The following is a 17296-nucleotide window of genomic DNA, read 5'->3' as shown; positions in this document are numbered from 1 at the left end:
AAGCTGCATCAGAACATTATTTCAACGAGCCAACACACACTGCAGCACAGAGCAACTATGCAGAGCATAGGAAAATCACCGATACAGTGTATTAAAAAAGAATGGGTACCCAATGAACACAGTCCATCAATTTCTCAGCAACAAACCCAAACAAGGAGAAAAAACACATCCAGAAACCCTAGCCACTCTCCCCCATATCGAAGACATCTCAGAAATGACTGCTAGACTACTCATACCCTTTGGCATCATGGTAACCCACAACACACTAAAACAGTAGTTAATGAACTTGAATTACCCTGTACAGACAAGAAGCAAAGCTAATGTCATTTACAAAATACCATGCAAGGACTATAACACAAACTACACTGGACAAACAGGCAGAAAACTAACCACCGGGATACATGAACATCAACTAGCCACAAAACAACATGACTCTCTCTCACTGGTATCCTGACATACAGATAAGGAAGGACACCACTTTGACTGGGACAACACATCCATCCTAGGACAAGTCAAACAGAGACACACACGAGAATTCCTAGAAACATGGCATTCCAACCAGAACTCTATCAACAAACACATTGACTTGGACCCCATTAACCACCCCCTGAGAAAAGGAACAGGAAATGGCATCATCACAGGAAATGACACCACCAACACAATGAAACCCAAACATATAAATAGAAAGCAGGAATCATTATCAATGCTTCATCCGAGGCTCAATGAAGATGTTAGGGCTTTTGCCCAAAACGTCGATTTTGCTGAAGCTCCTCGGATGCTGCCTGAACTCCAGAATCAATGAAGATGTTACCTAGTTATGGTGCCGAAATGTCTAAAATCAACCTTCCAGCTCAGCGAGCAAAGCTACATCTAGAACCTCAACCTGAGCTACAAATCTTCTCATAACTCGCTAATAAAAGAATGACTAAAGTAAGATTAGAGCCAGTGGGAAGTTATGCGTGGAGTCCGAGGAGCTAGGAGAGGTGCTAAATTAATACTTTTCATATTTTCACTGCAAAAAGACAATGTTGTCGATGTGAATACTGAGATCCAGGTGATTAGACTAGATGGGATTGAGGTTCATAAGGTGTAGGTGTAAGCAATTCTGGAGTGTGTAAAAATAGGTACGTCCCCTGGGCTGGATGGGATTTATCCTTTGATTCACTGGAAAGCTAGGGAGGGGATTGCAGAACCTTTGGCTTTGATTTTGATGTTGTCATTGGATGATGGTAAAGTAGTTGATATGGTGTATATGGATTTCAGTAAAGGGTTGATAAGGTTCCCGACGGTAGGCTATTGCAGAAAATAAGGAGGTATGGGACTGAGGGTGATTTAGCAGTTTGGTTCAGAAATTGGCTAACTGAAAGAAGACAGAGGGTGGTGGCTGATGGGATATTTCATCCTGGAGTTCAGTTACTTGTGGTGTGCCTCAAGGATCTGTTTTGAGGCGACTGTTGTTTGTCATTTTTATAAATGACCTGGATGAGGGCGTAGAAGGATGGGGTAGTAAATTTGCAGGTGACACTAAAATCAGTGGAGTTGTGGACAGTGCCAAAGGATGTTGCAGGTTACAGAGGGACATAGATAAGTTGCAGAGCTGGACGGAGAGGTGGCAACTGGAGTTTAATGCAGAACAGAGTGAGGTGATTCACTTTGGAATGAGTAACAGGAATACAGAGTACTGGGCTAATGGTAAGATTCTTGGTAGTGTAGATGAGCAGAGAGATCTGTGTCCATGTACATTGATCCCTGAAATTTGCCACACAGGTTAAAGGCATCGAGTGTTAAGAAGCATTTGTGTGTCAGCTCTTATTGGTAGAAGGATTGAATTTTGGAACCATGAGGTCATGTTGCAGCTGTACAAAACTCTGGTGAGGCTACACTTATAGGAAGGATGTGGAAGCTTTTGAAAGGGTTCACTGGAGATTTACTAGGATATTGCCTAGTATGGAGGGAAGGTCTTATGAGGACAGGCTGAGGGATTTGAGGCTGTTTTCATTAGAAAGAAGGTTGAGAGGTGACTTAATAGAAACATTAGATAATCAGAGGATTAGACAGAGTGGACAGTGAGAGCCTTTTTCTTCAGGTGGTGATGACTAGCACCCGGGGGGCATAGCTTTAAATTGAGGAGTGATAGATATAGGACAGAGGTCAGAGGTAGTTTCTTTACTCAGAGTGGTAAGGGCATCGAACACCCTGCCTGCAACAGTAGTAGCCCTGCCACCTTTAAGGGCATTTAAATGTTCATTTGATAAACATATGGATGATAATGGAATAGTGTAGGTTAGATGGGCTTCAGATTGGTTTCACGGGTCGGCGCAACATCGAGGGCAGAAGGGCCTATACTGCACTGTAATGTTCTATGTTGGACCTTATGTATGCTAAAGAACTAGTATTGTATTTATGCTCATCTATTTTTTTTCCAATCTTTGACCATTGGATGATATAATTAAAGATTCTGAAGTTATTCCAAACTCATTGAAATTTATAGAATACTGAGATGCCTGGATAAAGTGGATGTGGAGAAGATGTTTCCACTAATAGGAGAGACATGGACCCATGAGCACAGCAGCTGAGTGAAGGGACAATTCTTTAGAACTTACCAAAGGAATTTCTGCAGCCAGAGGATTTTGAATCTGTGGAACTCATTGCCACAGAAGATTGTGGAAACCAAGTCACTGAGTGTGTTTAAGACAGAGATAGGTTCCAGATAGATAGATTAATAAGTGTATTAAGGGTTATGGGGTTAAGGCAGGAGAATGGGGTTGAGAATGGTATCATCGTTATCAAATGGCACCGCTGATGCAATGAGCTGAATGGCCTAATTCTGCTCCGATATCTTGTCTTTTTGGAGGATGAAACTAATTCAGAGTTCAAAATAATGTGGATTTAATTAATAAATAGGGAATTTGGGTACATCTAGAATTTTAAGAGCAAGTGTGAAATTAAACGAGGTTGTATCTATTGAGTATGTTATTCATTCATTGCATAATACCTCCAGTTAGGATGTTAATCCCCAATGGAAAAGCTTAAGAGTCGTAAGATTGGCTTCTGAGACACAATGGTAGTATCCCTACCTGTCTGATCACCTCTTCATATCAGTCTCTACCCATATCCCCTTTCTATTGTTCAATCCTACTCCCTTCTGTGTTCACTTTGGGTGAGAGGACTATCTATTCAGAACCCCAGACAAATGCTCTGGGGACATAGATTCAAATTTCACCACGACAACTTGTGAAATTAGAACTCAGTAAAGGTCAGGTTGTAAGTTTGCTCGGTAACCTGGTAGATTTGTTCTCAGACATTTTGTCTCCATGCCAGGTAACACCATCATTGTGCCTCCAGTGAAGCACTGGTATTCTGTCCGCTTGCTATTTATGTGTCTTGGTCTGTTGTGGTGGGTGATATCACTTCAAGTTCTTTTTCTGAGAGGGTGGTAAAGGAGGTCCAAATCGATACATCCGTCCTGGGACAGGCTAAACAAAGACAAGACACGCATCAGAATTTCTAGAATGGCTTGGCATTCAAACCAGACCTCCATTAACAAATATTTCAATTTGGACCCCATTTACCAATCTCTCAGATAAAGAACTTGAAGTGATATCACCCATCGCAACAGAGCACGACACATAAAAAGCAAGCTGGACACAACACCAGTGCTTCACTGGAGGCTCACTGATGATGTTAAGAAGCATGGTGATGAAACGTCTAAGAACAAATCTACCAGCTCAGCGGGCAAATTTACAACCTGTTCCACAACCTGAGCTACAAATCGCAAATTCAATAGAATAAAAAAAAGCTTAATAGTGGCCTGTTTCTATGCTGTATGACTTTATGCCATGGTATCATTGATTATTGTGAAAACACAACTGGTTTATCAGATCAGCAATGATTTCAGTGAATAGCAGAATAGGTTCAATGGGCTGAATAGCCTCCTTCTGCTCCTATGTCGTATGGTTTTAAACTGCTGGCCCCTAATTTCCCTTCTGGCTTATATTAGTGTCAGTGGTTCTCTCTCCATTATTGTCCCCCCCTTGAGTCTGCCCTCATCAGCCCACTCAAAAAACCAATTGCCAACCTGTTTGTCCTTGAAAACTGATGTGTGCCATTGAGAGATGTAACCATTACTGAGGATGTTGTAAACATTTGATAGATATGATATAAACATTTTAAAATCTGTCATTTGAATGACCTATATTAATGCCAGTTTATTTTGAAAAATCTCTTGACGAAACATATATAAGCAAAAATATGAAAACATTTCCCTTTCATGCATCTTAATTAGATATTGAGTTAATGTTTTTGACAGTTAAACTATATGGCTCTCATAGGTTTGGACATTCCCTGTGTAAAAAGTTCAAAGCAGATTAACATTTGACTGCTGCAAATAACTGTGGGACTGCTCAAATCAATGTCCAGATCTACAGTAAACAAGCTACTGACCTAAGTAATAACTATCTGCTGATTCATCACTTTCTGAAATTGTAGATCACATGTTGGCTACAGACAAAAAAAATCACTTGATTCACATTAACTCATCCAGCTGGAAAGATTCTAAAGTTCCCCTATTGCAGTATTCAATAATTTAATAAATTTGATTTGAGAAATTTGCTCCATATGCCAGATGGATGTCTAATTCTTACATTTATTCCAATGTGTGAAAGGCTATGAACATGTGATTCTTTATCAGTTCAATTTAAAATCTTCTGGATTTGTCGTTCTCATAATGTTCACTATTTTAACTATCTGTTTAACTTCTCAGATCAATTTTCATAAATGAAACATTTCTCCCCCCAAAATCAGGTCTGTGGCACAAACGATCAGTCTTCCTGTTCTCCGAATACCTGAACAAAAGTGGGTGTTGTATTGGTACTCAAGTGCAAACTGACAGGACATATTATTTCATTTTGTTATTTGTCAACTCTTGTTGTATTCAATTCCAAATTGATCACTGTATCTGGTACGTGAAAATGGAACAGTCAGCATATACTATGACGTGAAATTACTCTTTAGGTCTAAGTAGTGTTTCATTGATAAAACATAGACATTTCAGAGAACAGGTCTACTGTGTCCCGTCTGTTTTTGCCCATTAATTTACAATCCATGTGAAATAATTTTCTCTTCCAGGCACCCAGTCTCTTCCACTGCTTTAAATGCACCAGATCATGCTCAAGGCCGTTTCAGGTAACTAAGTCTCATTTTCTAAGCACTGGTCATTGGCTTAACTCACTATTCTTCGCAAGAGGTTGAACTAGAGGCAATGGTAGGCATCACTATTGCACCACAATTGGACACAACTCTGAAATCAGAAGCCTTTTTGCCATGTGTCAGTATCGATTTATTGTTTAACTATCATTTGAGGTTTCCTACAACTTTCTCAACCGTACCTGCAATATTGTTGAAATTTTTTCCTGATCCTATAGCCAAATTAAATTACTTTCAACAATTTTATTTCCCTTGCACCACTTGTTTTCTGAAGAAGCATCGTTTCGCAGGGGCTGTTTACTCTTCGGTGCTTTGCCAAATTGGCCTTTAGATTAATCTCAATCTTGATAATGAATGCCAGCAGACTATTTAGCAAGAAGGGCAATATAATTGAGGCTGGTCTTATCCTCATCCAGTATCTGTACATATGTGCCTCTAAAAGGGTGTCTGGATAGGAATCAGGAGCAGGAATTCTGCCATACTTTCCACCTCTCTTACCTAAGGGTGATGACATAATTGTAACACTCAGTAAAATCAAGATACAAATCAATGTTGACCTAAGATTGCCTTCTTCATCCATATTTATCTTCTGACCATTTGGATAACTGCAAGAAATAGGAACATTATTCGGCCCCTCAGGCCTGAGAACCTGCTCCACCATTCAAAAGGATCATGGCTGATCCAACATTCCCCACCCACTTTCCTCCTCTTTCCCTGTAACCCTTGATTGCCTTGCTGCTCGACTATCTATTGCAGCCCGAAATAGACATAAGGATTCTATTCCACAGTTCTCTTTGGCAAGGAGTTAGAAAGATTCTCAACCCTCAGAGAAGAAATTCCTCCCTATCTCAATATTCTATAGGGGCACCCTTCATTCTGAATTATGCCCTCTAGTCCTAGGTCCCATGAGGGGAAACATCCTCTCAGCATTCACCCTGTCAAGCCCCTTAAGAATCCTATAATGTCTCAATGAGATCGTCTCTCATTCTACTAAACTCCAGCGATCAGAGTCTCAATCTGTTTAGCCTTTGCTCATAAGATAATCTCTCATACCAGGGATCATCCAAGTGTGCCTTCTTTGAACTCTCTCCAATGAAATAATATACTTCCTTCAATAAGAGGACCAAAACTGCTCACAATGCTTCAGATGTGGTCTCACCACCACCTTGTATAGTTGCAGTAAGACTTCCCTACTCTGATACTCCAACTTTCTTGAAATAAAGGCCAATATTACATTATCCTTCCTCATTACCTACTGCACCTGTGTGCCAGCTTTCTGTGTTTCATGTACATGTACTCCCAAGTCCCTTTGTATTGCAACTTTCTGCACTTTTTCTCCATTTAAATATTATTGTTCGTTTGTTCTCCCTTACAAAAGGAATAACTTCACATTTTCCCATTATACTCCATTTGCCAACTCTTTGCCCACTTACTTAACCTATAAATGTCTCGCTGTAGGTTTTATTTTGTAATTGAATCGGTAAACCAGATAGCTTGCAACTTCTCACTCGTTGAAAATAATGGAAATAATTACTGTATATACCCGTGAATAGTTTGGGTTTTGAAGATTTTTTTGAGGCTGAAACTAGGGGGTCATCTTAAAAATAAGGTATTGTTTTTGAGGGGATGAAGTTCAGGCTTAGCATGAGTCAAAAAAATGGATAAACAAGAGGCAGATCTCTATATAAAATAAGAAAAAATAAAAAGAATTATGGGCATTATTGAATTTTATCTACAAAATAACTGTCTCCATTCTGCCTGACCATAAAGCACATGTAGGTGTACACATATGTACAAAAGTTAAGAGGCATACCAGCAGATGCTCAGGCCATCTACCGGGTGTATTTGTATAACACACAATTCATGAAGTAAAAACAGAGGAGCAGTAAAAACAAAAAAAAATTGATTGTATTTTACTTAAAAATAGATGGCATGAAACTTAATAATAGATGATAAACACTTTATATCAAAAAACTAATATTCACAGCAAAATCTCTTCTCACTATATATCACAAATGTTATGGGATAACTGCTTAAAACAAAAGTTACCAGTATATGAAAAAGTCCATTAGAATCCTTCAAATTCACTGTCCTCATCAGGTGCACTATTGAATAATTCATTCCATTCATCTGGGTCAAGCATATCTTTATATGGATCATCAACTGATTTGTCATCATTTCCATCTGACCATAAATAGTCATCCTCTGTCCCATCTAAAGCATTAGAAATTCCACGTTTTTGAAGGCTTTCACAATAATTTCAGTTTTCATTTCCTTTCAGGACTCAACAATCCACTCACATACAGTTGCAAGTAATGGAGCACGCATATTGTCACCCTTTGTGAATCTTTTCTCCCCAACTTGCATCCAAGCGTTCCATTTCTTCTGTACTAAGTCCTTAAAAGGTTTATTGATGCTAATATCCAGTGACTTCACCATGCTCATAAGGCCTCCAGGACTCTTTGCAATTAACTTGAAATTCATTGATAACACTTCTCACTCTGTGTGATCCGAATATATCCCAAACCAGTAAGCTTTTTTTTCTTTCTAAGTCCACCTGGTCACATATTCCAGACCTTCTTAATCCAAATCTTGCAGCCACCTTCATCTATCCATCCTTTTTCATGGACAAGGACAACAATGCCTTTTGGAAATTTCTGTTTGGGCAGAGTTTTCTGCTTAAAAATCACCATAGCCTTTAACTTTGTTCCATCTGCCATAGAACCAAATACCACAGTGAATCGACTCTTTTCATGGCCAGTAGTTTTAACTAAAACTGTTTTTGCTCCGATCTTGTCCACAGTTCTGTTCCCTGGCATATCAAAGTTCATTGGTTGTTCATCCATATCGCCAATACATGAGAGTTTGTACCCGTTTTTCTCCCAACTTCTGATTACAAAGCAATTGAGCTCAATAAACTTGTCATTAAGTTCTGTTGGGCAATCTTGGTTTTCTGTCTAAGCACTAAATCATACCTTTTCATACACCTACTGCACCATCCAACACTGGCTTTGAAATCACTGAATCCATCTTTTTTAGCTTTGTTTTTGGTGCGTATTTCTATACATTGTCGAGTCACAATGCTTCTGTTCTGACGATACTGAATTACCCAATCAGCAATCTTTTCTTCTAGTTGTGGGCATTTGTTCAACTTTCCTCGATTGGCATACTTCTGTTTTGAGGAGAAAGTGAGGTCTGCAGATGCTGGAGATCAGAGCTGAAAATGTGTTGCTGGAAAAGCGCAGCAGGTCAGGCAGCATCCAGGGAACAGGATAATCGACGTTTCGGGCATAAGCCCTTCTTCAGGAAGCCCTTCTTGAAGAAGGGCTTATGCCCGAAACGTCGATTCTCCTGTTCCCTGGATGCTGCCTGACCTGCTGCGCTTTTCCAGCAACACATTTTCATACTTCTGTTTTGGCATAGCCTTTGCGGCTTTTTCCTTACCAATCTTGGACAAGTTTGTCAGAAACACAGAACTCCTTTGCAGCTACGCCATTGTTGTTCTTCTCTGCAACTTCAATAATTTTTAGTTTAAACTGTGCTGTATACTTGTTTCTTCGTGATGCCATTTTGTCAGAAATATTTGGGGCATTTTTCCAATAAGTTCAGAGAACTGTACACGACACCTACTTCTAAGAAACTGAGGCAACAGCAGGAAGACAAGGTCGAAGGCTACCTTAAGGTACCGTAGATATTTGCATGCACAGGTCAAATATACGTATGTAAATATTACATAAATAAATATATTGGGCAGCATGGTGTCTCAGTGGTTAGCACTGCTGCCTCACAGGGCCAGGGACCTGGGTTCAATTCCAGCCTCAGGCTACTTGTCTGTGTGGAGTTCGCACATTCTCCCCATGTCTGCGTAGGTTTCCTCTGGGTGCTCTGGTTTCCTCCCACATTCCAAAAAGATGAGCAGGTCAGATGAATTGGCCAAAGGTAAACTGCCCATAGTGTTAGGTGCATTAGTCAGGGATAAAAATAGGAAAATGAGTCTGGGTGGGCTATTCTTCGGAAGGTCAGTGTGGCCTGTCTCCACACTTTAGGGAATCTGATCTCTCGCTCTCTATCTCTATAGTATATATATAGTCACCAACATTCTATTTAACGATTTGAAAATTGCGCTGCGCAAATATATACTGATGTGCGTAACATGTAATGACTTAAGTATTGCATCAAAAATGTGTATTTAAATCAAAAATGTGCAAATCATGCCCTTTAAGGCTGCATATATAGTCAGGAAGAGACCCCTGAAAAACTAGAGCCGATTTATAAACAAGGTCATACGGAAAATACCAGATGTTTTGGTCAAAATAAGGGGTTGACTTATAAACAAGGTTGACCTATACGCGCGTGTATGCGGTAGTTAATCGCCAAGCCATTAAGAAACAACTTGGGTTCTCTTCAAAAACATGTTCCTATTGTGATGGCAAGCTGAATTTTGATATACTGATCACCTCCTGTCATTCCACTCTAAGCAAACTGGTAGATTTATTTAAGCTACATTCAATTTCTGCTCCTCAGTGCTGTGTCCAAAAGTAGTACCTTGGCTCATTAGCTATTGATGCTTCATTCAGAGATATTCTTCTTGGCAGGTTTTTGTCAGTAGTGGTTTTTGTACCTTCCACTCTCAGGGGTCAAGAAAGGAGGCAGGCCTCAAATCTATCCCAGCCAGAACAGATGTCAAACTGGTGTTATTGGCATTATTCTAAACTATACAACTTCCATCTAGACAACTAGGCTAACCAACCTGATCCAGATTACTCAAGATGAAAAAGGAAAATGCTGGAAATACTCAGGTCTTGCAGCATTTTGGAGAGAATATCCTTCTGATTGAATGGTGTTTGGTCTGAACCAAATGGTCTTACTTGGTTCTCTTTCCATAGATGCTACCAGATATGCTGAATATCTCCAGCAATTTCTCTTTCTATTTCCATTCTCCAGTAGTGTGCTTGCATTGTAACCAGAACGAGAGGCTCTGTGGCACGTAAATGTCATACCAGACCCACAATAAGGCAGCTGAGTGTTAAATTCCATTCTCAAGGAAACTGCTATGTTTTATTAAAATTGTTCCAAAACATAATTATATTCCACATGGATTACAGCCAAATGAACAGACTCATGCCAACTTCTCAATTAAGATTATGCATTTCACACTGATCTTAAAAGTGATGCTCACATCAAATTAACAAATATGATTTTTTCAAAAATGCTGGATTTGATTATCAATTGCCAGAGCAGGCAGAGAGGGATAACTTGCCTAGAAGACACTTAGATGCTAATATGCTTTCTTCTGTTGTAAAAGGCAGGGTGCTTTTGGAGAAAAGTTCATTCCAGACATTTTTTCTTGATTTAAATACTGAAAAATATGCTACTTTAACTGGACGTTAGGAACAACCTTTCGAGACATTTGATTTTTGTCTCGAAGGAATGAGCATGCCAAACCACCACAGTAACCTCCATGTTTAATCTTAGTTCTGGGACTCATAAAGTCATTCTTCTTATATCATCAAGTATAATCCATTAAATATTGTAGTGTTACCCAGACCTGCCTTTTAATGAGCTCCATTTATGCCATTCAAATAGAAGAAAAAAGGAATTTCTTCTACTGGAATAAAAGCAAAATACCATAGATACTGGAAATCTGATACAAAACAGAAAATGCTGGAGAAATTCACCAGGTCTGGCAGCATCTTCTCTCTCCACAGTTGCTGCCAGAACTGCTGAGTTTCTCCAGCATTTTCTGTTTCTCGTACTGGTAGAAAGGATAATAGCTTAAAGAGGGTCAAGACAAAGAATGTGGCTGAACTAGTTTTGGATATGGCATCTGCACTAGTGGCATTCCTAAAAATAGATCCACCCCTGCTTGAAAAAGTAAGATGATGTTGTCTTCTTCAAGTTGACAAAGGTATAGAATTACAAGCAACTTATTCTTCTGACTTGGCTGAAGAAAGAGTTGAAGTCAATGAGCAACCCTAAGCATCTTAGCCATTTGATAGACCTGAGAGCAACTGAACTCAGCATTTTTCAGGTACAACATTTTGTATTTTTGTGGCTCTATTCCCACCCTCTACTTTCATGGTTGACTGAAAAGCATCATTAAGCATCAAAACTGAAATTTGAGGACAATGTGTGTGTGCGTGTGTATATGTTATATATATATATATTTGGAGGTCACACAATTATGTGTTACTCTACAGAACTCTGTTGTTTTGCTGATTTGCAGTGATGTAGGATGTACAAAGAGGAAGTAAAGCTGTGTTCCTCAAATAAATAAACTATACTTATTTTAGCTAAATCTTATTCCATCCATCATTTAATTTCAGAGCAAATAAATACTTCGCTGCAATTTATATGGACCAGACAGTCACTGCTTTACATTACGGTGACTCCACAGACAGTCAAGGTATAGTCCTGCTATTTATATGGTTTGTCAAGGGGGATTGTGTTTTTATTGTTACTTTAGCTATTGTTTAAGCAACTAACATAAAACTGTTCACTGTTGTTGTAATATCTATATATTATGCTAAAATCAATATCATGTAAATAATATTTCATGGGTGATTTTGAAACTACAGATACTCTGTGACTGTTAAAATAATATTTATATACACATTTATGCTTTCTTCAATTGTTTTGATACTTTAGGGTATCCTTGCACAGATATTTGTTACTGTAAATTAAGAATGTTACATATTAATCATGTTTTGTATTAGGAGGGAAATAAATATGTCGTTAACCTGATATAGCACCTGTAAAATAAAAATCTGATTTTTGTAAGTTTTGAATTTTCAAAACTTTTTTTTTCTGAAGGGGTTGATATACTTGCTAGGTTACAAATGTGAATGCATTATTAATTCCCAGTACTTCACCAGAACAAACTGAGTTCAGGCAAATTGACTGTCGAGCTGATTCTATTTTTTGCCTGGTAACCATGCTTACTGGATTGCAATCAGGAGTGGGAACTTGCTGATTACCTTTATTCTCTTCCCCAATTTATTTCCAATCGCTGCAAATGATAAGTTACTAAATGGAGAAGATGATAAGGATTCAAGTTTGGATCATCTCAAATTAATGGTTTAATCCTACATTTGAAAATGCTCATGTGCAGATGAAGTCATTGAATTATGGCCCAATGAATACAGATACCCAGGCAAAAATGTAATCATACTTAATTTCAGCAGAAAATAGTATATTTTGTGTTATTATTAATGCAGTGTATAATTATTCCAACAGCCTACTCATGCATTACTGTATTTTAATGGATTATGGGAGAGTGCTGTACAGGGGCATGTGGAAGGAGCCTGAATATTCTTGGTGCACAGGACTCCAAGAATTCTTAATTTGGCTCAAAAAATACTCTTAACAACTGGTGAAAGGAGGAGCTTGGTTTATTCTGGCAATTCTTTCGTACCCTGCTTAGGTGAAAATAGCCACATTGTACCTTCAAAATATATAGACACATTATAGTATTGTAAAATTTATGGAATGAAATTTTGCAGAAAAAAAAATCAACAATGGTTGGTGTACATTTATAGTACACCATTTATTGTAACACACCCTGAGAACTCACTGCGTAAAGCTAAACAGAAGTACCTGTATGGGGAATTGGGGAGAAAAGTGGAGAGGCTACGAATGAGCACAAAATGTATATCAAGGAGAAGGTTTTGCAAAGTTCTAGGAGGAAGCTCAAGAGGTGGTAAGACAGATCAGAGCTGGATGTAAAATCGTAAATGGCATCAGCGTAATAGCTGAACAAAATTCAGTCCTGGAATTTTGATGCTTCACTTGTGATAACTTATGATTTAATATGATAAATTATTAAATTATAAAATGTAGCACTGTAGTTTTGCATTTAAATATTTTAATATGCAGGGTTTTTTTTCAAGAAGTATCCAACGGTTGAACATAAATGAGATTACTTCCATACTACATCCTATGATAACAGTTTGCCTTTATGTTTCTTTTCAAACCAACAAATCTTGCTTGTGTCCCACCTAGCTCCCCCACTGTCAGTTGCTAAGAGTCAGCCTTTAAATTTCTCCCTTTTTTCTCCTTTCCAGCCAAAATAGCAAGGGAAATAATTAGGGGAAGCAATATCTCCAGAACTGAGAACTCTGTTAAAGCCATGATTAATATAATTTGTACTTAATAAAACCTTTTCCAGTAAAACATCTTGACAGTTGACACTCTGTCAGTTAAGAACACTATTTTGTTTCTCTCATGAAAGAACAAAAGGGAACAGTGTAACACCATTGGTTCCTTGTAACTGACAATGGCACCTTTAATCTAGTCATTTATTTCAACTGCCCTAGTCAATTATGTTTGTATCTTTCCACAACAGATAAATCAATCCAGACACCAATACCTATAAGAATCAACGGTACCCAAACTTATTAAAGCTTATAATAAGCTCAATGAATGAGCAACTGTGGTTATGTCTATCTCATAAGAGAATGATATTTGTCATTTTAATTTTCAGAGTAAATCATTTAACTTTGACATTTTCAATCTCTGATCTATTTATGATGTAATTCTTTTAATGTTCAGCATGAAATGGATAACAATAACTTGCATTAACATCGCAAATTGAGGTAGAAAATTGCTCATCCCCAATCCATAAAGGAAATACTAAATAGAAAGAACATCCATGATTTTGTACAGTTCCTTTTATATGCCAAAGTGTTTTACAACTAATGAATTGTATCTTAGGTGTAATCATCATAATTTTACAGGGCAACACAGCAACCAATTTGTGCAACGAAGTACCATTAGCAGCAAATAAGGTAAATTATTAGATAATTTGTTTTGGTGATATTGGACATCTCAGAAGAATAATTTCTTCCTCTTCTTTGAATAGCTTTATGAGATCTTTCATGTCCTTCTAAGCAGACTGACAAGGATGTCATATAACATTCAAGAGGTGGTACCTTCAAGATCGCAATATTTCTAAAATTAAGTTTTAGCCTTTTAGTTATTTGTTCAACATGCTTAAGCCTATACTGGGATCAAGTTGGTCAGGCGATTACTCAAAATGATAAGTTGAGAGTGAAAAGATTGACTGCAATTAATGGTCCTCTTCCTCCCTTCAACCTGAGTATTAGTATTAACTATGTTGCACTGTGTTTTATACTCTGCACTCTTTACTTCTTAAAGTTTCAACTTATTTATCTTTTTTCTTTTGTCTTTCCTGGTATCCTTTTCTGCAACAGATGTATCACTCTGTACTATAGGTCTTCACCTCTCAATAAAAGTAAATGAGCACAGTAATATGGATCAAAAAATTATTTTTAGTTGTAACTAATTGGATAGATCAGGTAGGTTTTTTTAGGAAATAGGTTCAGAAGGGAGAAAACTGAGTATCAAAATTGTGTCAAACATGTTTAAAATATTTGCAAACTAGCCTTCACAAATGACTATATTAAGTTTCCAGATACAGTCATATTTGCTCAGAAATCTGTTACAATTAAACTAATAAAAGATTTACGAAGAAATTGGTACATGAAATGTTCACAAATGACAAATATGTCTACTTCAGTATTTACAAGAAAATAGGGTGGACACAAAGACTGCCGAAGCACTAAGAACAATAGAGCTGTGCTGAAAGTCTAGAATATAGTGAATGTCACCTTGGTATTCAAGAAGTAAGAAAATCATAAAACTGCTTGATTTATGTAGCATAATAATAAGACCTTAAAGCAAAGCCTGGTTGCATTTAAAAGGATAGGTGAAGCCTCACAACATTTAAAAGTTCCTGACACAGAATCAATAGGCTGGATTACCTCATTCTGTGGTGTAACACTTATGTTTCTATGACAGCTATCCAGGAAATGTAATTTATTTCAGGATTTCTGAAGGTATTCATAACAATTCCATAAAGTATTAGAAAGGGTATGATACTAAGATGCAAATTAGCTCATTAAATTGGAAACTCTATTGGTAATAGCAAATGGATAAAACTCAGTCTACTACTGTGTGAACTCAGCTTTTTGGTTATGACAACTGCATCAGTGGTTGAAGAGAATACTTACAATAATGTGCCATTTATTAATAATTCTAAACTATGGAAATAAAGGAAATAAGCAGCAACAAAATTATATTGTCCTTCAGAATTCATTTTCAATATACAAGTCTAATCTTGATTTAAGTATTATCAAAGGTTATTAATAATGGGAAAGTCTTTCAGTTTCATGAAATCCTGCAGATTACATATCTAAAGTCTTTTCTCTTTGGAATACACTTGGTTCCTCCCATGAAACACCTAGAAACTATTTTTGTCACTTGAGATCATTCATTATAAAGTGACATGACACAAGCACACAGACAGAATCGGTTCCACATAAGAGCCACCTACGTTACAGTTGCGATGACATGGTTCACAATTGCTTCATGATGCCAAGTTTCTCCACATAAAATATCTCCTTAAAAAGGAGATAAAGGATTTAAGGATCTCCTTTAAAAACTGCACTGGAAGGAAGTCTGCTCATAATATAAATTGATGTGGTGAAGAAAGGAAAATTGTTTGTCGCTTTTCACAGAACTGATCGACAAGGTAAACAATCTTAAAATAACATATTGTTTGATCACTTTAAGAGCAAGTCCCATTAAAAGCACAGAAATGTTCAATACCTAGTGACATTTGCTGACAAGTCCCCTTTGAGATGTTCCTACTTTGCTTCTGCAGTATACTCCCATTGTTCACAGATAATTCATATTTTTCAAAACTATAGTCAATTTTCTAAATTAAAGAAGTAGTAAGTCTGGAATTTGTTGCTACAAATGGATTTTAAACAGTTTCCAAGGAATACAAATAGACTCTAAATTAATTTCACTGTCATCTGTTTAAAGAATTTCCTTGTCACCATATTTACATAAGTTTCTCACTTTGTTTCTAAAATAGCTGGTGCAGAAATGTAGCTTTGTGCAAGATGACAGTCAGTACAATCTCATCAAGAATTTAAAATAAATAAATTTGATTTCTTCTGCTGGGCAACTGCAGGTGCTGCAAATTGCTTTTTGAGCAACTTTTTTGGAGGGAAATAACTTAAGAATAAAATCTTGACCAGGGTTTGTCATGGAAACAGTAATTCTTGAACAGAAGCATGCAAGTTAATTAACCATTGTTGATTGACTAGATGCTCTTGGAATTTAGGGCCACAAGGTTCACAAGCCCTGAGCTTCACATCATCAAGGCTACGCTCTGCATCCAAGGACAATAAATCCTTGTAACCACGAAGATTCACTGAAGATACTTCCTCCAATATCTAAATTAAATTGGGCAAATTCAGTTCCACGAATGAACATATTTAGATTAGATTACATTACAGTGTGGAAACAGGCCCTTCGGCCCAACAAGTCCACACCGACCCGCCGAAGCGAAACCCACCCATACCCCTACATTTACCCCTTACCTAACACTACGGGCAATTTAGCATGGCCAATTCACCTGACCTGCACATCTTTTGGACTGTGGGAGGAAACCGGAGCACCCGGAGGAAACCCACGCAGACACGGGGAGAACGTGCAAACTCCACACAGTCAGTCGCCTGAGGCAGGAATTGAACCCGGGTCTCAGGCGCTGTGAGGCAGCAGTGCTAACCACTGTGCCACCGTGCCGCAAATTCGACCAGCAAGAATGACAGTTGACTCAAGATATGGTGAAACAATTCAAGAGCAGATAATTTCACATTTTAGTTTTGAAAAATATGAATTATCTGTGAACGAGGGTAATATACTATTGAAACACTGTAGGAATAGTTCAAAAGGGGCTTTATCAACAATTGTCACTAAGGTGTTGAAAATTTATGTGGCTTCTAATAAGAATTTGCTTTTAAGTCTTTGGATTGGATGTTAATGATTTTTTGTCTGTTAAATTGTTGGCCAGTATAAACAGGTAACTGTCTCCTTTGATTATACAACCCAATGCCATATCGAGAAAATTCAGTTGTCCTTTTAACTCTGTTATATCTACAAAATTTAAGAACTTAACTTGTGAGTCCCTTTTTCCTTTTGTGCATACCTCTATCCATATGAGCATTTGTGATCCTATCAAACTTGCGGATTATTAAGGGGGTGGGGTGAGTCAGGGAGA

The 17296-nt window shown here is 37.7% G+C and overlaps 1 protein-coding gene across 2 annotated transcripts in view; it reads left to right on the top strand.

Annotated features, from left to right (window-relative positions):
* The first annotated feature begins 11463 nt into the window (after positions 1-11463).
* The window catches only part of slc26a4 (solute carrier family 26 member 4), a 65319-nt gene continuing 59486 nt past the window's right edge, over positions 11464-17296 (top strand). The window contains exon 1 of one of the 2 annotated variants that reach the window (XM_043713675.2): positions 11464-11611. In XM_043713675.2, the coding sequence (XP_043569610.1) occupies positions 11560-11611 (52 nt within the window). In that variant the 5' untranslated portion in view covers positions 11464-11559. Of the gene's footprint in view, positions 11612-15625; positions 15758-17296 lie in introns of those variants that run through there. The other variant, XM_043713679.2, reaches the window with a different exon arrangement.

The sequence above is a fragment of the Chiloscyllium plagiosum genome, unplaced genomic scaffold, assembly GCF_037043375.1.
Source record: "Chiloscyllium plagiosum isolate Xiang-an unplaced genomic scaffold, Cpla_swu_hap1 HiC_scaffold_23, whole genome shotgun sequence".
Classification (NCBI taxonomy): Eukaryota; Metazoa; Chordata; class Chondrichthyes; order Orectolobiformes; family Hemiscylliidae; genus Chiloscyllium; species Chiloscyllium plagiosum.
Note: the sequence above shows the minus strand (reverse complement) of the source record. Positions and strands in the feature narration are given on the sequence as shown.